The 20,456-nt window shown below is 38.0% G+C and overlaps 3 protein-coding genes across 4 annotated transcripts; all 3 read left to right on the top strand.

Annotated features, from left to right (window-relative positions):
* Positions 1-680: 680 nt before the first annotated feature.
* Positions 681-4,209, top strand: armh1 (armadillo like helical domain containing 1). The gene is made up of 11 exons (XM_042481792.1): positions 681-886; positions 1,585-1,653; positions 1,754-1,920; positions 2,055-2,251; positions 2,434-2,518; positions 2,724-2,837; positions 2,953-3,025; positions 3,238-3,367; positions 3,443-3,520; positions 3,626-3,707; positions 3,807-4,209. Exons 1-11 carry the CDS (start codon positions 681-683, stop codon positions 3,833-3,835), a joined length of 1,230 nt encoding a protein of 409 aa, XP_042337726.1. The 3' UTR covers positions 3,836-4,209.
* Positions 4,210-4,284: 75 nt separating this feature from the next.
* On the top strand, positions 4,285-12,675 carry mutyh (mutY DNA glycosylase). 2 transcript variants are annotated; one of them, XM_042481774.1, is made up of 15 exons: positions 4,285-4,472; positions 5,646-5,773; positions 6,375-6,414; positions 6,501-6,574; positions 6,672-6,713; positions 6,816-6,887; positions 7,096-7,209; positions 7,306-7,403; positions 8,553-8,697; positions 8,877-8,964; positions 9,464-9,646; positions 11,273-11,418; positions 11,534-11,683; positions 12,079-12,129; positions 12,219-12,675. In XM_042481774.1, exons 1-15 carry the CDS (start codon positions 4,367-4,369, stop codon positions 12,360-12,362), a joined length of 1,581 nt encoding a protein of 526 aa, XP_042337708.1. In that variant the 5' UTR covers positions 4,285-4,366; the 3' UTR covers positions 12,363-12,675. The 2 variants fall into 2 exon arrangements, with proteins under 2 accessions (XP_042337708.1, XP_042337702.1); XM_042481768.1 differs by having other exon boundaries at positions 5,643-5,773.
* A 1,167-nt stretch (positions 12,676-13,842) lies between these two features.
* On the top strand, positions 13,843-19,293 carry LOC121962409 (elongation of very long chain fatty acids protein 4-like). The gene is made up of 11 exons (XM_042512668.1): positions 13,843-13,910; positions 14,009-14,087; positions 14,173-14,230; positions 15,417-15,604; positions 15,729-15,809; positions 15,919-15,975; positions 16,519-16,633; positions 16,829-16,956; positions 17,062-17,235; positions 18,622-18,664; positions 18,764-19,293. The coding sequence occupies exons 3-9, from the start codon at positions 14,173-14,175 to the stop codon at positions 17,224-17,226; spliced, it is 792 nt and encodes a 263-aa protein (XP_042368602.1). The 5' UTR covers positions 13,843-13,910; positions 14,009-14,087; the 3' UTR covers positions 17,227-17,235; positions 18,622-18,664; positions 18,764-19,293.
* The last annotated feature ends 1,163 nt before the right edge of the window (positions 19,294-20,456 follow it).

Genomic DNA, 20,456 nt, shown 5'->3' with positions numbered 1-20,456 from the left:
TTTCCACGGAAGATGAACACTTCTTGCTCAAACATTGGTTGCCTTGCCATTTGTGGATCTAACACCATCCCCTACACATAATCAATCACAGAAACAAAACAGAAAGTGACAATGTTGCCATTACTACCAGATATTGTCGGTGTGGTTTTACAGAGGCAGCATGTTGACATTATTTTAGTGTTTTGCACATGTTTGTACCCTTTTTTAAACTATTGCCAGTAATTTATTGTAAATAAACATTTTAGAGTGTGGGCTGTAAGAGAGAGTAAACCGTAATTTGGTGGAATATTATTTTTTAGTATTTTTTTTAAAAAAATTTCACAACAACATTTTACATAAGAGGCACATCTTTAACTTAATGATATAAATCGCATATACTTACAAGCTAGAGTACTTTAAAAAAATCGATCATCCTGATCAGTGTTTTGGCTACACGGGGATATTGTGGGGGCGTTGCTAAGCAACCGTTAGCTAGCTGCTGCTATAAACAAAGTAAGCTAGCTGGAGGGGGAGAATGAGCAAATCATCCTCGCGAAAATGACTTATTTTGAGGACAAAATTCAATAATTATGTTAATTGTAGCTTTTTTAAAAAAAACAAAACATTTGTAAAGAAGCCTGGACTTTGGTTCTTCAAAGAGTTAACTTTAGGTCGCAGACGTGAAAAGGAGGACAGACACGATGTCAACACAGGAAGAACTAGCTAATATCGGCAAAGTACTCAGTTTTCTTCGAGAGTGGGACCGTGGTGACAGGACAGTCCGCAGCCGCATGTTGAACACCTTCCTGGCTGAAAACACAGGGAAAACGTGTTATGAGCTGGAGCTGGAGTTTGCACAGGTTGCCAGCCTCTTCCTGGCTCGACTCACCACCTGGATGAGACTCACGTATCCTCTCTATAAGATTTAGACATTGGTCCGCACTTTTTTCTATAAGAGCATAAAAGCTAATACAGACAGCATATTTAGTGAAATGTTAGCCTAACTAATAAATAATAGCACACTGTATGCTGCAAGGCATCCATGCAACAATTATTTGACTTTTTCATATCTTCGGTTTGCTCAATATCTAAATCCTTTTAATTTTATCTGCACGTTTTATACAAATGGAGTTATGTCCAAATAATAGTCTGTTGTGTATTTATTATGTAAATTGTACTTGATGTTTTAATCACCAGTGTTAGCTTTATGAGCAACTGAATCCGATGCATAACTTATGACAAAGTAATGGGGGCTTGAGGAACAGTATCTTTTACAGAGGAAGCATAGATGAATACTTGGGTTTACTGGGCACCACAAAAAAATACCTCAGACAGACACAGAATTACCCCAAGGAGACAAAATGACTACAAGGAGACATGAAATAGACACAAAATCACCTCAGTGTGACACCAGACAACCAGAGGGAAACACTAAAGACACAAAATGATCTCAGTGTTACACAAGATGATCTCAAAGTGACAGAAAAAAAGAACCACAGGGAGACACAAAATTAATCCAAAAAGACACAAAGCCACCACTCTTTGCTCTCTGTGCTGGATTTGTTATGTCATCAGCTGAGATCCAGACCTTAAATGACTATTCAGATACATGTTTGGGACATTTTTGGCTCTGAAGCTTAAAGCTATTGGGATTTTCCTCTCTGCATCAAGACAGTTAAGTGAGATGAAATACTGATTCATAATCAGTGAACTACAGTAGCTGTGACTCACTGTGTTGTTTTCGTCTTCGACCCACTTTTCTCACTTTGCTCAGTGATCAGTACCTGACGGAGTTTCTGGCGGATGGAGGTGTCCTCACTCTGCTCGACATCTTGAGCCAAAATCAGAGCAAAGAGATGGACAAGGCAGAGGCCCTCCGTCTGCTGCTCACCATCTCAAATGCTGGGCGCAAGTACAAAGAGGTTATCTGTGAAAGCCATGGTAAATATTATAGAGAATTTTTAGATTTCTTTCTGTGTTGTTTATCCATATTTTCTGTATACAATTTGGACCTGTTGTGCAGCACTGTAGGAGCCACATCAGCTTTATCCTGTATTTTTTTTACATTCTTGCAGGTGTGAAATCCATAGCAGAGTGCCTGGCAAAGTCAGACACAGATGAAACCCAAGAGACAGCATGTGCCTTGTTGGAGTCACTGTCACAAGGAAACCCAAAATATCAAAACCAAATCTACAAATGTCTGATTGCTCTCATGACTTTGGCCTCCCTGAAGGCCCAGCAGCTGGTCCTGCACACCTTACACTCAGTTCAAGTAAAGCAAGAGCGTACACACTAAATCATATATTAATGCAAATATGGACGTTGATTGATTGTTCTCAGAGCATGCATGAGCCCTCATCCTTGCTGTTATACACAGTAGACCTTTTAGCAAAATTCAATGTATTTAACCTATGACAAGAAATTTGCAAGTTCTCTCACTATACTCTCTCACAGATGAAATTGAAAACAGCCCATCACAGCATCGTAGAGCCGCTACTGAATATGCTCGGGTCCCTGCAACTGGAGGTTCAGAATGAAGGTAAGCTGAGAGAATGTTAAAAGCTGCATGTTCATCAGTGCATATTTTGATATGGTTGATTATTTTTTGTTTTGTGTGTGCTGAAAACTGCTTTGAAGTGACAAATGAATGCACTGACCATTGTTGCTGTGGCTTAAAAATAATCTTTCCTGTAATAAGTTATTAATGTCTAACACTCTTTTCTCCCTTTTTATGTTTCTGACAGCTATAAATCTGATTTTAGACCTTAGATGTTATGATGTGAAGCCGCTGCTGCTCAGTGGAGTGGTGGCTCTGCTGAGGCCTACTAAAGAAGTGCAGCAAGACCTGAATATGGAAGGTGAAACTTTAGTTCTTTTGTATATATGATATATATATATAGACATAATATGACATAATTTGTCGCATTAGCAATGTGCTTAAACATATTTTGTTGCCACATATAAACCCATCAGAGTCTGAGACAGTCAAGATGACTGGATATCTGCCTATGTTTGTGCAACAAGCTGCTGCAGCGAAAACTATACGGTATGTAGTTGTAGTCCATTGTAATTAATGTTTTATTACACAACAAATGTCAGAAAATACTATGTTCTTTTTTTAAAGTGTATGTAAAAAATCTGTAATATATACACAAACATAAGTATATACTAATATATTTCTTTAATAATCTCAGTGTAATAGTTTTAGCCTCTGTTATACATTCTGGATATATTTTTATGGTGTTGAATGTGTTTAAGATTGCTGGCTGAGAACAGCCAAGAGATTTCTCGTGAGCTTCTCTCTCTTGAAGTGATCCAACATCTTCTGTACGCTATGGGCAACAGAGAACACACTGATGCTCAAATACAAGCCAGTCTGGCCTTGAAGGTATGCTTTCAGACAGATACACACTGTACACACACACACACGCACACACACACTAATGCTTTCATCTCTGTGTAGCATTTTATCTGCTCATACCCAGTTATTGGGGAACACGTGCAGAGAGGAATCGGCAGCACGCTTTTTGAAACATTAATGGTAAGCTTTAAGAACTCACCAAATACTGTGACAGGATTAGTTTAAAGTTCATTGTTGAAACTATTATAAGGCAAAGCTAACAGATCCAGTCCCTTCTTCCTACAGCACCAAGCTGACACTTTGTACATGAATATGGATGAAACACAAGCAGAAATCCTGCTAACTAACAAGGTTAACGTAACTGAAGGTAATGATTGGTATTTGTTCATCTTCTTATCTTTTTCTCCAGTTGTCTGTCAATGTGAGAATGATTGTTTCTTTTGTTTTGTCAAACTTTGCATTGCAGTTTTGGATGGTGTCAAGTCTGAAGGCTGACAAGAGGGACAAATTATTTTAATAATGCAGAAAATTAAAATAGTAAATGTATGTAATTAATTTTTGTATGTTAAAGTGATAAATTTGGATTTTAATTGTTATTATATGCCCAGCTGTTGTTAGTTTGCTTAACACAATTTAAGTATTTATTTTCATGTTTCTCACAGCATTTGCAGTTGTGTTTCTTTTTTTTCTTTTTTCTGAATGATAGTTTACAGTTTGGTTACTTTCAATATGCTCTAATAAAATAAAAGTGCTTTAATTTAGGGTAATGTTAATTATAATCAATAATAGTCTATATTAAATTCCAAGGGCTCAACCACACAGACAACACTTACACAATTTTAAATTTGACCCGCCCACCGGAGATGACGTTATACGCACGCCCCCTTTTTTCCTTGCAGCGGATTGGACGAACATCGGGCTTCCGTCCTGAACATGGCGGGAACCGAAATGAATCTGTAAAGTAAACATGAGTGTTTGTGCTGTGTGCAGAGAAATGAAATAAGTTTTAATTTGTGATATTTGGATATGAGCAGATTGCGCTCAGCGATGATTAAAGGCAAGAGAGTAGGACTGGAGATGGCAGAAACAACCAAACCAAACCGGAAGAGGTTAAAGACAGCTGTGAAAAAAGGTAGCAGCGAGCATTACGGTGTTACTTAACTTTATATGCTAACAGACAGACTCTTTGGGTACCTTATCCACAGTGAAATGATAGCGAATTTGAAACAGTATTTATGTGTCTGTAAACATCTTGTGGTCTGAACGGGATTTAGGGAGGATGACCACAAGAAAAGCAGCGCTTACACGGTGTAACGCAGTTAGCTAAACAGCTACTCATGCCAACGCAGTGTGTATAGTTATGCATCTTTTTGTTTGAATCGGTGTGAAGAAAGTGTCCGGTGTTTTTATTGCTGATGCACTATATCATCGAAACTTTTGGCTAATTTAGCAAAATTCCAAACACTAAGCACAAAACCTTTCACCATACGAGCAAAATACGATATATTTATAGTTAAAGCAAACACGTTTTGCAAAACTCCACAAACTATTAGAAAAACAATTTGTGTGTCAATTCAGTGCACAAACCATCATTTGAATAAGCACACAAAACACCAACTACACGTGGTGATGGTGTAAATAAAGAAACACTTTCTGTATGCAGGGTATTGCAGTTTGCATTGTTTTGTCATACATGCAGCAAACACATTCACACGGGTATTTAAATGTATAAAGTATAGTATTCTAAAACTCCCAACTAAAGCACAGCAAAAGAAAACCTAAACATTGTGTTAAATACAAAAAATGAACAAAATCTCCCCCTTTTTTGGGTGGTTTGGCCATAAGAGTTCATTTATGTCTCTCTGTCCAAATATTGTAGCAATGTAGAGACTATTCACAGTTTTGATAGAAGTAAGTTATGTTATTAAATTACAAACTTATTGTAAGTTGTGTTCACAGTTTTGCTAAAAGAGTGTTATTAGTTTACAAACTGAGTGTAAAGCCTGCATAGTTTGAATTACTTAGTAAATGCACTGACTGCAAGTGTTGGTGGTTTTAGAGGTGGTGCTTTAAAGATCCCTGTTAAAATTAAAACATTCAGAAAAACTTCAAACTTTTGGTTTCATGCATGATATTAAACTTAACACTTTTACAGGGAATACTTTCTGAATTGTTTTTAATAGACCTTTTTCTTATGATGTTAAGCCATGACTTGAGATCTCTGCCCACCATATTGAGTGGGATCTGCCTCATTATAAGTCTGTTTAGGTTGAATGAGAGTAATTTTTTGGTCTTCTTGTAGAAGAAAACATAAGTGCCTCCCCACCATCCAAATACCACACTTTCCATGATCCTGCTGATGTTGTGCTGCTGCGCTCTCAGCTCCTCAGCTGGTACGACAAGGAGAAGAGAGAGCTGCCGTGGAGGACTCTGGTAAAGAAAAACGTTGACAGAATTTATGTCCTTTGGTTGTTGGAGACGAACTTTAATTTTGTATCATTATGAGGAGGTCTTTTAGTAAGTTTGGTTTGGGATATGGTTACTAAAGCATCCATGACATCTGCTTTTTTATTTTTACAATGATGCTTTTTTCACTGAATTTCTTTCACACCTAATTTGATGGTTTAAGTAGTTTTTTTAATCTTGTGTTTTGTCACTAGACGTATCCTAAATGTAAAGCAACACAAAGAGGGATAACAAAGTCACAGGAAATTTTCGTAGGGTTTTGCAATGCAGTCAAAATATCCTATCTTAGTTTCTTAATGATGATATCTGACAGTATTCAACTTATTGTGTTGTTTTTTCAGACAGAATTCTCATTTGGTGATGATCAGTGGAAATTACTTCAATGTTTCATTTTATGATTACTTCGTGATAAAATGCATCATTCAGTATGGTATTCTGAAATGCCAAATTATTGCAAAATGTTGATCAATATTCCTCTAATCAAGCTATATTTCCCAGCTTTTGATTAGATGCATATTAAAGCAATGCCTACCTAAATAGCTCATTGGCCCTTTGTATTTTTTTACAGGCTGTGACAGAGTCAGACCTCAACATCAGGACTTATGCAGGTGAGAAGATATTGTCTTGTCAGAATTACACATCTTAAACTTCTGCTGACTGTCTTTATAAGACAGTTTTCTCTCTTTTTCTCCAGTGTGGGTTTCAGAAATCATGCTGCAACAGACCCAAGTTGCCACAGTAATAGACTACTACAACAAATGGATGAAGGTAGGTGTTGTTAAGGTGTTCATTACTCTGGAGTGCTTGTGATATGTTAAAAATAACCAGTATATTGCATTAATTTAAACATTGTCTTGTGTTCCAGCGATGGCCCACAGTGCAGGATCTTGCAGCTGCTACGCTAGAGGTGATAACTAAAAAAAAAAAAAAAAAGCAGTCACTGAAGATGACTGTTATGTTGAAGCATTTTTGATTTCAAATTAAATTTATTGTTTCAATGTATTTGTAGGAAGTGAACCAGATGTGGGCGGGCCTTGGCTACTACTCCAGAGGAAAAAGACTGCATGAAGGAGCTCAAAAGGTCAGCGTTGCATTTTGGAAAGTGTTTTTTGTAGCGTATATCTGCATTCTGTTCTGATGCTGTCTGTATTCATCATTTACTCTGAACTTGTGGCTCAGAGCAAAGATTTATGAAACGACTCACTTCTTAACTTTGTGCATAATAATTAGTTGACTTGGTATGAAATATTTTGGTTCAGAGTGTTCATTGTATCACCGGTCTGTTGTAGGTGGTGTCGGAGCTACAGGGACAGCTGCCTCGCACAGTTGACGGCCTTCTGAAGCAGCTTCCTGGAGTGGGACGCTACACAGCTGCAGCTATAGGCTCTATTGCACTGGGGCAGGTGTGTTTCTGTGGGTCAGATAAAACTGTAAGGCCACACTTGATAGCTGCCCTGCCTTGTTAACACTGATGACTAAAAAGATCGCTGTTGCCCTAGGTTACCGGAGCAGTGGATGGCAATCTGATTCGGGTGCTGTGTCGCCTGAGGGCCATAGGAGCTGACAGCACAAGTCCCGCAGTAACGGAGGCACTTTGGTGAGATTTAACTTCAAAGTAATATCCCCAAGGAGCCTGAGTTTGATTTTAATCCTAAGACATACTTATATCTATGAATGTTACTGAGATGTTGTTGTTTTTCTTGCTTTCGGTGCATGCCTTTTAAGCTCTGCATGCAATTAACATCAATGTCTGCCTGACACTCAGACACTCAGCTGGTCATCTATGGATTCGGCAAAAAGTTTTCAGTAACTATTTACGAACATATAAGTTTGTGATTTCTATAGTTTTCTCATTTATGAATATATTGACATCAAACCACTTCTCACATGCCTGTGACATCCTGTCACAACTTTCACATCTGTTTCTTTGTGGAAAAGATCCTGTAAAAAATCCCTTAATATCATTATCAGTGGCCTGTTGCCTTAAATATACACATTTCAAGGTTATAACTTCAATAGCTTGCTCATCTAGGAGTATATTGACATCAAACCACTCCTGTGTGTCTGTGACATCCTGTCACAACTTTCACAGCTGTTAGTTTTTTTAAACGCCTTTAGCAAACCTCTTAGCATCAGTATCAGTGATCTATTGTCTAAAATACGCACATTTCAAGGTATTGATTTCAGTATATGGCTAATTTATGAATATATTGAAATCAAATCACTTCTCATGTGTCTCTGATATCAGGTTACAACTTTCACAGATGTAGTTTGTGGAAAAGAGCCCTCAGAAAAAAATCTCTAAATGTCATCATTAATGTCCTGCTGCCTTAACTATGCACATTTAAAGGTTGCAGTTCGAGTAGCTTCTTGATATATGAATATTTTGACATCAAACCAGTTCCTGTGTGTCTGTGACATCCTGTCACAACTTCCACAGCTCATAGTTTGTGGAAAAAACCCTTCAGAAAATCACTTAGCATCATTATCAGTGAACTGTTGCCGTAAACTAAAAGGAATTTTAGTCGAAACAGTCCAATCCATGTCCAAATATTCTCTCTACACTTTAAAAAAGGGTATCAGCTTTTTATGAGATCAGAAAAATGTGCAAAAAATGTAGCATTTTTAAATTGAATTAAAGTGGTTTTGCAGTTTAGACTAAAACAACTCCACATAAATCCAGGATTTCAGGTACATATTCTGTGATTCCAGCTTTTTAAAGTTTTTTTCTCTTGACATATTTCAGGAGTTTAGCAAATACACTAGTGGACCCCGAGAGACCTGGGGACTTTAACCAAGCCATGATGGAACTGGGAGCACGAGTCTGCACCCCTAAAGGACCACTGTGCAGCCAGTGTCCCGTACAGTCTCACTGCCACTCGCTCCGCAAGGTAAGACATATGCAGCATGCTAAATCAGCGCCAGTCAGTTATGGTTATGGTGTGTTTTGCTTTGTACTTTAAAGGCAGAGGAACTAACATAGATTATTTATGGTTTAGATCACAGTGAAAGGTTGTGGTTTGTCCATCTTCAGTGTAAATTATGGATAATACTGTGTGTGAATGTGCAGGTCCAAGTCAAACAAGACAAAAACTCCCAGAAGCTCTTGGGGAAGCTGGACATGAGGGCGTCCAGCCTGCCTGACATAGAAGACTGCAGTAAGTGTCCTGAGTCTTCCTCCATGTAGTGATGATATAATCAGGGTTCAGAAGGTCATGAAAAACCCGGAAAAGTCATACAATTTGCAAATAGTAATTTTCAGTCCTAGAAGTGTTTTGGAAAACGAAATATACCCTGAAACTTTTGGAAAGCTCATGGAAATTTGTTTGTCAAACCTATATAATAACACGATGTGTGGAAGGAATGTCGGAAATTTGGAAATGCAATGATCATTTCTGTTTATGCAGTTTGTGGCTGTGATAAATGGTGGATTTTTTTTCCCCAATACATATTTAAATATTCAGTTCTTATCCTGTTCTGAATCCGTTATTTCAAAAAATCTATTGTATAATAATAAAAAAGACCTGATAAGAAGTATCAATATTCATTTCAGAGAATGTATGGTCTTTAAAATTCACCCCAAAGTAAAGGAAATCTATTGGTAAAAATGTGTATGAACCCTCTAGAACATTAAAATACTTTTCAACCGTTTCTTAGTGAACAGTGGGACATGTCCTCTGTGTCCCTCGGAGCCCTGGGACGATGAGTTGGGTGTTCAGAACTTCCCCAGAAAGCCGGCGAAGAAGGCGCCTCGAGTGGAGCGAACTCTGACCTGTGTGGTGAGCAGAGCTGGAGAGGACGGAGAGGACGAGTACCTGCTCACACAGAGGCCAAACAAAGGTCAGTGCCGGCACCGTGTCCCTCAGATAGAGGATCTGTTTGAAGAGGTCCAGAGTCGTCTCCAGCCTGATAATCAGAGTGAATGGCTATTCTGCTTTCACTAATTTTTTTGAATTGCCGAAAGAATTGTGTATGTAAGCAGCAATGAATAGGTCTGTAATAACTCTGTCTGTTTTCATTTTGGCAGATATATTTCTTTTATACTTTATTTTTTCCAAAAGGACACGGGAATACAGTTTAACACTGTAGAACATATAAACAGTCGGTCAGTAGAGATGCAGTGATGAATATGTGGAATATTACGCAAATATTCGTCATCTTGTGTGGTCACATACACGATCCATCTTCCCCAGTACTACACGAATTTATAAGTCCGTAAATCTAATAGAAAAGTTATTCTTTCCATCCCTTGAATAGCAGTAAGGTGTCCAGTCCGTCTTTGTTCAGCCTGTAACCGTTTTCATGTTACAGCCTTCTTGCTGGCAGCTAATATCTTTAGTAAATATTTAAGATGAGCTGCAATGTTGCCCAAATAGATTGTAGTAAAGGAGCAGTCAGTTCCATCACCAAATATGTTTTGTTTTGCTCGTGTTACTTCCTGCCAATATGACCGAATGGCTGGGCAGCCCCAGAATATGTGGAAATGATGTGCCAGCTGTTTGCCATGTTTCCTCCTGCATAGAGCTCTTTCCACCACACCTGTCTCTATACTTTTTAACTTCAGGGTAACAAAATATGTGACCGAATTCCTCCAACAAAACTCTCTCTGACAGCCTGAGCTTGTGGAAGATAACTAACAGACACATATTCAGCCAGTCCGCCTCTGAGACCACATCTCCACATTCCTGCTCCCATTTCAGCTCGATCTTATCCGTTGAATGTGTCTTTGTAGGTTGAATACTTGAGTAGAGTTTTGAGACAAGCTTCCTGTTGTAAAATATGCCCTGATTTGTAGGCACCTGAAAAAATCAAATTCTTCCAAACCATATTTGTCTGTTATTTTTTGAAAGGAAGTATTGTACTTAAAAACAGTTTTGGGGCACTTAACATGCGTATTTCCATTATCTCCTACTTTAAACTTCTATTCCTCTACAATTCTGAAGGAAATATTTGACAACTGATAATACAATCAGAAAAATAAATTATGATGTATTATTACTGGTTAAGAAAAGACTTTCGTCATCCCAGAGGAGAAATCTACCAAGCAATATATAAAGTATTTAAAATTAGCCCCAGTGTTACCAGCTGTAAAATTAAAGTCATCTACACATTAATGCAGCAATAATTACAATAAAGTGATCTATATTAATCTGAAATGAACCATTCTTTATAATGAGTACTTTTACTTTTAATTATCTAAATATTTTGTGATGATACATTTGTACTTTTACTTAAGTTAAATTTTGAATGTAAAACTTTTACTTGTAACAGAATATTTCCACTCTATATTATTACTAATTTTACTCAAGTAAGAGTTTCCACCACTGCAGAAAGGCAAAAAACAAAAAAAAAACATAGATACATATATTTGGTTGGGATGCATGAATAAATTGCTGCAATTTTTCATTTAAAAGCAATGCAAACAAGTAAAAATAAAGCTCCAATGAATCATGTGCTTATTGACAGGTTTGCTGGCAGGCTTGTGGGAGTTTCCGAGTCTTCTGCAGGAGGAGAAGAGCTCTGAGATAAAACAGAAGAGGGCGCTGTGTGCCCAGATCAAAGGGATACTGGGAACCAATCTGTCAGAAAGCCTCTTCCAGTATGTGGGCGAGGTAAGCTCGATGTTCACCACCTATTTATCATACACACTTCTATATGCCAACACAGTCTTTATGCAGCTGAGCTGAGTAAAGCCCTTCTGATGGATCATTGATTGGTGGTTTGCAGGTGGTTCACATCTTCTCCCACATCCACCAGACGTATGTGGTTCACAGGGTGTGTTTAAAAGACGCGGACACACAAACACAGACTGAAAATGCACAGTGGCTCAGCAGGTCGGCTCTGCAGGAGGCTGCTGTGTCCACCGGAGTGAAAAAGGTTTTTCATTTTGTTTATTTTGCTGTGTAACCGCGGGTAGCAGTACCTTCAGCAGCAGGAGTGGACAGATCGCATGTTTTTTCAACAGCAGTCCCCTTTCCCCAAATGTGCTTCTAGTGTGTATTGATACTTGCTGCATTTTCTTTGTGTCAAATTACAGAATTTCTTTCTCCTGATATCACCACAATATGCAACTGCAGTTTAATACTTTTTACACAATTAAATGAAAAATATAGCTTCCCTTTTAATGCGATTTTTAAATAGAGTTTCAGAAGATGTTAAGGAGAAGTTGTAGATGTTCATTGAGTTTATTTAAGAAAGTTGTAACAGCAGGAGTGAGTGAGTGGCCACACAGTCATCAATGAATGGGATCAACATTTTTAACTCTCCTGCAGATTGTGAAGCTTTGCGACTCTGTAAACAATCAAAAAGAAGAAAACTCTAAGGTAAGTACGTGTGTGTTCTATATTGATATATACATCCCCACCTTTATGTATAATCATATACTTACAACTCTCTACTTGTCTTCACTTAGGATGGAAGAAGGCAGAAGCACACCAGCACAAAGACTGACAAGAAACCACAGACCTCAAAAAAACCCAGACTGAGCGCAGCTCACAGCAGCAGCAGGCAGCTCTCCCTCAGCTCCTTCTTCAACACAGTTAAACAGGAATCTTAATAGAGTTTATGTGTGTGAAAGTCCTCGATGGGGCCTCTTCATGCACAAAATGTGCTTTATTGTCAAAGCAGCACACTGAGATTGCCACAGTTAGGGATTATTGAGGTCCCATGACTGGAAATGAAACACAAAATGCAATCAGATTATTTTAACAAGATCAGTTTTAAAATTTGTATAAATGATAATATAACGTATATTGCTCCTGAGATGTTCCTGTAGGGACTTTTAGTGAATCAGTAGTGTCGTTTGATTTGTAGCTCATTGCAGATAATGTTTTTTTATCACTATGTTGTGACCAGTGTACATGTTTTTCAAGCAAGATGATTTTTATAACCTCAGTAAAATGTGATGTTTGTGGACAAAAAAATGTAGATAAAGTAACTTTGGATAATAAAACCCAGAAACAACATATAGGCCTGCTGATCATCTTGCAGTCAAAATTTAGTATCTATATTTTTATCAAAGATCATAGAGTCATAGAGAAAGAGAACAAAGTAAAGTTGTTTTTTTGTTTGGAAAAAAATACTCTACTCCATTTTTTTTTTTTTTTTAGATGAAAATTATCTACAATCAGTGTTAAGAAAGCTACTCTAAAAGTCTAGCTTAAAGCTACCAATTACTTCACACTGAAAGAAGCTGAATTACAGCAGAGCTACACTCAGGAGGAATGTAGTTGAGTCAAATAAAGCGACCTAAAAAAAACAGTTCTTTGTAAAAAGATTAAGATAAAAAAATGTGCATGCGATACAAAATTATGACAAAAAAAAAGTTAATAGCCAGCAAAAATAAGCCACTTAATTGAATTTATTACAGAAAACTATCCACTGATTCCCCAGGTCATAAATCAAAAAAAAAAAAAAACAAACAAAAAAATCACTACTGTGGGAAAGTGCAAAGAAGGTAAGCTTTGGTTCTGTTTAGTGTCCATCAGAGAGCTGCATCCAGAAGCTCGAGGTGGGGGTTACTCAGTTGTTTTACATCTAATGTAGCATTCAACAACGTCTCTGGGCAAAACTCAAGTAACAAAAAACAATTATGACCAATTGTGGTTAAAGAAGGTTCAGTTACTGCAGAGAAGTAATTGTAAAATAAATAACATGAAATCATTCTTTCCCTTATGTACCAAAATTGTTTATAGTTTCAGTATTTAAGTGCGCAAAACGGCAAAAAAAAAAAGAAGTAATATACTACTTGAATCTTGAAAATATGAATGTTGTTGAATTATCAAGCTGCTGCAAAATGTAGTTAAACTACAGGTTTAATTGGATGTTGTTCTGTACTGCCTGACAGTTTCTGCAATTACGCATTGTTTTTTTTTAAAGACAGTTGTATAATAGATGGAGTCATAGAACCAGGTATTGATAAGAACAAAATACATTAGATAATCGAGTTTATTGAATATCAGCAACAGCATTTTACGTCAGAAGTTTCAAGTTGACGGTGTGACACGCGCCCTCGTGAACGCGCCTCAATGTCCCTGTGTGCAGTGATTTTTTTCGTGTGTAGTTTTGTCTCTCGCAGCTGTAGGGAGTGTCTCTGGTCCGGCTGGTCGGTTCAGATTTTCTTCATTGTTTCATCATCGTGGAAAATTCTGAATTTGGCTCCAGCGCGCTCAAGTTGAACTCTGGGTAATACTTGTTTATCAGGTAGCGTCCAAAGGTGCTCCAGCATGCCACGTGTTTACTGACTTTTTCCGCCCAAGCACCGACTGCAAGGTGTGCGTCAGTGAGTGTTTTTTTATGCAACAAATTCCGTTATTTTTCCTCTTTTTTGAGTTTCTTTATTTCATCCATATTTACTTTGTTTCCAGATGGCTTCTGCATGGGAAAGTGTCCTGTCTGTGCACCAGGGGATAGTGGACAATGGAGGTATGAGGATAAGTTTTCATACATTTGCAGCTCATTTTGCTTTAGTTTTGCGGCAAACTCCCATCTGATATTGCAACTGTACTGTACAGAGATTCCCAGTCTGAACAAGAAGGCTGTGTGTGTGGGAGGTGCAGATGTGCTTCCCAGCTTCTCTTCACAATGACTGCTTTGTGGTTTGTCACATGATTATCCATCATGCCACTTTTTGAAATGACATTATCTTGTTACAGTGGTGAACATAGTGAGAGGAACATTGAGCCCAAACACAGGAGGACCCTTCAGGCTGAAACTACCTCTAATTTTCCTCAAGTGCGAATTACTTAATGTTTGATTCTGATTTAGTTCACATTCATAAATCTGCACAAACAGGCCCTCTGAGTTGAGCTGAACCAGGCAAACTGTAACTAACCTGTTGCTTCCTTTACAGACCAAAACAAAAATCTGTGGGAAGGAGCTCTTAAAACCAGGGTTGCACGATATTTTTGCAGATGTAAATACAACTTGGATTTAGATATTGATATATCCTTTTTATCTCCACATAATTTTAGTGATCATCAAGTCTCTTCTTTAGTGGCATTAACATCATATTATGCATACTCTTATGGTGATGGCCCACCAGCAGATAGAAACATGAAATAAAATGCTTCTCATACATGTATTTATTCATTGTGCAAAATAAGAAATATACTTAAACTAGGGTTGATGTTTTGTACCTGTTCATGTTGTCAAATTAAAAAAGGTTTTTGATATCATTGGAAATCACCATGTTGGTTGATTCCGATATTTTATTTTATTTTATTTTATTTTATTTTATTTTTATTTTATTTTATTTTATTTTTGGTGTTTTATTTGATTTAACAGGAAAAGACAGATGACTGTTCAGTATCAGTATATTATGCCCACTTTCCTCTACCCACCCAAGCCCACCCTCCACAACCTCCCTCTACACTGTGGCGCAAGCAGTTAAAGAAAATGATAATAATAATAATAATAATAATAATATATAATAACATAATAATAGTATACTAAATATTTGATTTTTAAAGCATATATCTGCTGATACCGATGAAGTGTCGGTATTTTTGTGCATCCCTACTTAAAACTTGTAGCTCCAGCCAGAGATGTGTCCTGTAATATATGTATTCATTTGTAAATAGTCCCTGACTCAGAGTTCATTATGTTCCAGACAAGAGGACTGACCCGTGGCTGCTGGTCTACTCCCCCGTCCCGGTGGCGCTCATCTTCCTGGTGTACCTCTGTGTGGTCTGGGCCGGCCCTCGTCTGATGAAACACAGAGAACCTGTTGACCTCAAAGTTGTTCTCATTGTTTACAACTTTGCCATGGTCGGCCTGTCTGCCTACATGTTCTACGAGGTGAGTTTGTGCTGAAACCAGATCAGTGATGAAGTATTCAGGAAGAGGGATTTCTGTTCTTTGATATAAGTGGATATGTTAGGGGTGTATCATTTCATGCAGAAATTGTGTCAATATTTACTAGTTCCTGGTCACATCCTGGCTCTCGAGCTACAGCCTCCTCTGTCAGCCCGTAGACTACAGCACCAGCCCGCTGGCACTCAGGGTGAGCAGGTGTCTTTCATGTCTTTGTACAGAAATTTGGTCTTTCACAAGCTACAGACAGGGTGAATAATATGTCGAACTTGTATTTCTCAATTGTTTCCTTCCTCCAGATGGCCAGAGTCTGCTGGTGGTTCTTCTTCTCCAAGGTCATAGAGCTCAGTGACACGGTGCGTATTTATAAAAAAATGTTTTCAGTATCAGCCAAATTCAGAATCTACAGGATTCCCACAATCATTTTAAAAAGTCATGTAATTTCCAAATGTTATTTTCCAGGCATGAACATGTCATGGAATCAGTCAAAATCATTTACAGTTTTGAAAAAGTTTTTTTAAATTCTGTTAAAAAAAAAAACTGCTAGGTAATGTAACATAGCACAACGGGAAATGTATTTTCTGTAGCTGCTGATGTAATGTGATGTAAAGCTCTGATGCGCAGATTTGTGACATTTTGTTTACCATCAAGTACGTTTCTTAAGTTTCCCCTAGCATTGTGTCTCATCATCCATGTATGCAGCTTGCTGAAATTATATTTTAGTAGAGTTTGAATCTGAAAGATTTGAAAAAAGGTGGTTTGGCAAGAATAACAATTATTATAACAATTATTATAGGTCCTTGAGAAGTGATAAAAAAGTTTTGGAATTTTGTCCATGAAAATGTGTGGGTACCCTGAATCCAGAGTTGAATCTGTAAAATCCTCATCTCCGTGAGCAGATCTTCTTCATCCTGAGGAAGAAGAACAACCAGCTGACGTTCCTTCATGTTTACCACCACGGCACCATGATCTTCAACTGGTGGGCGGGAGTCAAGTATGTGGCAGGCGGACAGTGTAAGTCAGATAATTTAGTCATTGACTGTAAGTGGCATTCATAACATTGTGGATTTTGATGCTTATCATACTAGCAGGACTTGAACAATCTTTGAGCTACATGTTTGTCATGTTTTACTTGCTTAGATAAATGAGTGAAACATCCTGTTTTCTTATTGCTGCTCTGATTGTTTTCCCTCTGTTTATATTCTGCAGCGTTCTTCATCGGCCTGGTCAACACCTTTGTTCACATAGTGATGTATTCGTACTACGGCCTGGCTGCGATCGGCCCGCACATGCAGAAGTACCTGTGGTGGAAGAGATACCTCACCTCTCTGCAGCTGGTGAGTGTCCTCCTGTTCTGTGTGAGAAGAATTGTGAATATGTAGCACAAAGTGTTTGTGAAGCAAGCTTAGCTGATTGTGACTTTTTCTCGACTGCCTCTCCAGGTGCAGTTTTTTCTTTTCCTCCTGCACACGGGCTACAATCTGTTCACAGAGTGCGACTTCCCCGACTCCATGAACATAGTGGTGTTTGGTTACTGCGTCACCCTCATCATCCTCTTTAGTAACTTCTATATAAAAAGCTACCTCAGCAAGAAGAAGCAGAAATAAGATGCAGCGGTGAGGCGTCACACACAAACACACTGAGACTAAAGTTATGCTTAATGCACAGACAGGGGCTGACGTTATGAGGAAATGTATCTTTCATGCTTTTTGTGGATTTTTCTGTGCTACAGACCAATATTCTCCCAAACTGTAGAGGGCAGTTTATTGAAATATCACATCTACTGTGTGGTTCCTTGAGAAAGTTAGAGAACAACAACCCCACCAAACGGGAGGCCAAACTGTTCTGCCTCTGCACCAGCGACAGCCACGGCGGGAAGACCAAAGATGTAGGCAGAGACTGCAGCTGAGCACAAGCTTTTCATTGCAACGTCTTACACAGTTTTAGACTCTGAATTTTCCCGCTGTGGTGTTAAGTGTTATCTTGTCTTATGACAAACTTAAACTTGAACCTGAAAATTGATTGCAGTAGTTAACATATGACATGTCATTTATGTGACACATTTCATACCCAAAGGCAACCCAAAGTGCTTTACAGATTACACAAGTAAAAAGGAGCAACAGATGATGAAGTCATAAAAGCAAGCATCAAAAGCACACAGAGTAAAACAATCAAAATCAATAGAACAAACAGTGAAGAGCACATGGAATATAAAAGAACAATAAAATGATTTAAAAGGTAACTTATTGAAAGCAATAGTGAAGAGAGGCCTTTCTATTGGATTTGTAAGTGGTCAGCTTTGTCTCTAGTCTTAGCTCTTGTGGCAATTTACTCCACTTTAAAGCAGCATAGAAACAATCTGCAAACAAAGTGTATATTACATACATATAATAATAATAATAATAATAATAATGTAGGTTTGTTTCTCTGCACACAGAATTAATGAGTTCAAAAAAGCGATTATTAAAATACAAAATAGGAAGCACACTTTTTCCATTGCTAAAACAGTATGGCATAATGATATATTATTTTTCTACACTATATGGAACATAAACTATATACACACGGAAATAAAAAGATATTGATTAGAAATAAAAAACATGAGAGGAGGAGGGAGAGGACATTTCATTTTCATTCAGGAGTTGTGCACTGTTAAGTGTTTATTAGCACTGAAAAAAACTGCATGTGCACGTGATGTGTAACTGAGGTGAGCAGTTCCTGCAGCAACGTAAGTGGACAGAAAGCATGTTGTACTTTTGATGTGTAGAGACACTTACTGTAGCTTCAATGTGTGGAATTATAGGATTTCAGGGGAGTTTTCCCTGATGTCACACTGCAAATTAAAGCTGCAGTTTCATTGAGTTTCAGAGCATTTAAAGGGAAGGTATAATGTAGTCGTTGAGTTTGAATCAAAAACTTGTGATGGCAGAGTGAGTGAGCATCCATACACTGCTCATGTGTAGTCTGAATGAATGGGATCAACATGTTTGACTCTCCTGCAGATTGTGAAGCTTTGCGACTCCATCAGCAGAAGAAAACTCTAAGGTAAGTTCTTCTGTTTACTTCGAATTTTTTCCTTTTTTATAATCATATACTTATAAAGCATCCCAGCTTAATTATTTGTCTCTTCTTGTCTTAATTTAGGATGGAAAAGGCAGAAGTTCATCAGCATTAAGACTGACAGGAAACCAGACCTCAAAAACGCCAAACTGAGTGCAGCTAACAGCATCAGCAGACGGTGCTCCCTCAGCTGCTCCTTCAACAAAGTTAAACAGGAAACAAATGGTACTGCGCGCGTGAAAGTCATACATGATGCCCTCTCATGCACATGTTAAAGCATCACAGCACATTATCACATGAAAGTATTTCTATGGTCCCATCATGGAAATTAAAAACAAATCATCAAATTATACCAGCAAGATCAGGTTTTAAAATGTTATTTTAAGTGTTTCACTCCTGTGATGTTGCCATAGGGACATTGAGTGAATCTTAAGTGTAGTTTGATTTGTAATGACCTCACTTTAGATACTGTATTTATCAGTATGGTATGAATAGTCTACATGTTTTACAAAAGTATGTAATTTAATTGTCATGTTTATTACTACAATAAAATTTAATGTAAGTGGACAAAAAGTCTACAGAAATTAACTTTGAGTTATAAAGGTGGTCAAAAATGTTTCTGTATTTTTATTATGGCGAAATGATCAACCACATATCTTATTAGAAGAACATGCTTTTTCTGTGTAAGAGTGACCTGTTGATTTTTAAAGACGGTATTTTGATAGAAAATATAGAAAATCATACATGTTATAGTCACTAGTAAAATTCCTGCATTTAAATCATACTTAAGTAAAAGTACAAAAATATTAGTATTAAAATACACTTGAAGTACCAAAAATAAAAGCATATATCATGCAAAATAGCCCATATAAGAATAATGTCCACCGACCAGCCACGACATCAGGCCCCTGAGAGGTGAAGTGAATATCGTTGATCATTTTGTTACATTGCAATGTTCTTCTGGGAAACCTTTGGTCCTGGAAGTCATGTGGATGCCGCCCGACACACACCACTCACCAAAACACTGTTGCAGACAAAGTGGCCCCCCTCATGGGACCGACACCCTCCACAGCACAGTGCACCACGCCACACTGCAAAATCTGTTTGGTGGAACATAACGAAGAGGTCAAGGTGTCGACCTGACCTCTAAATTACCCAGATCCTAATCCAGTCGAGTGCCCATGGGGTGTGAAGATACCCCACCCCGCAACCCAAATGATCTGTGCCACAAACAAAAGACACTGCCAGAAGTCCTGTGTCCACACCGTTACCGGTCAGAGTCAAATCCGGTCCAAAGAGGCTCCACCATGAATCAGACTCGTTATTGTTTCGTCCCGCAGATGCTTGATCGGATTGGGATGTGGGGAATTTAGACACCAGGATGACACTTGAAGTTCTCTGTCAGGTTCCTCTGAACATTTTTGTGGTGTGAGACAGTACACTTAAGTTATGTACTTAAGTGTACTTGGTCTGCAGCGGTGTTTGAATGGGTGCGACGTGTCGAGTGTCTTCCACATGAAAGCCAGGACCAAGATTTTCCAACAGAAGTCCTTGATAGTAACAAGACGATCAGTGTTTTTTACTACTGTTGTGGCTGATGTGTGTAAAAGGGCTCACTGGTTTATCATTTAAGCACTGGTGTCACTGTAATGTCACAGCTGGCAAAGACAGGTCTAATTTTAATTTAGTGCTGGGTTTTCTGTAATAAAACATCATTGCTGAGTAGTTTATTGGTAGTTTGTATTAATCTATCTCTGTCTGTATCCTTTGATGGACA

Source organism: Plectropomus leopardus, chromosome 3, assembly GCF_008729295.1.
Source record: "Plectropomus leopardus isolate mb chromosome 3, YSFRI_Pleo_2.0, whole genome shotgun sequence".
NCBI classification, from domain to species: Eukaryota; Metazoa; Chordata; class Actinopteri; order Perciformes; family Serranidae; genus Plectropomus; species Plectropomus leopardus.
The sequence above is the reverse complement of the archived record's forward strand: the minus strand, read 5'-3'. Positions and strand labels throughout refer to the sequence as shown.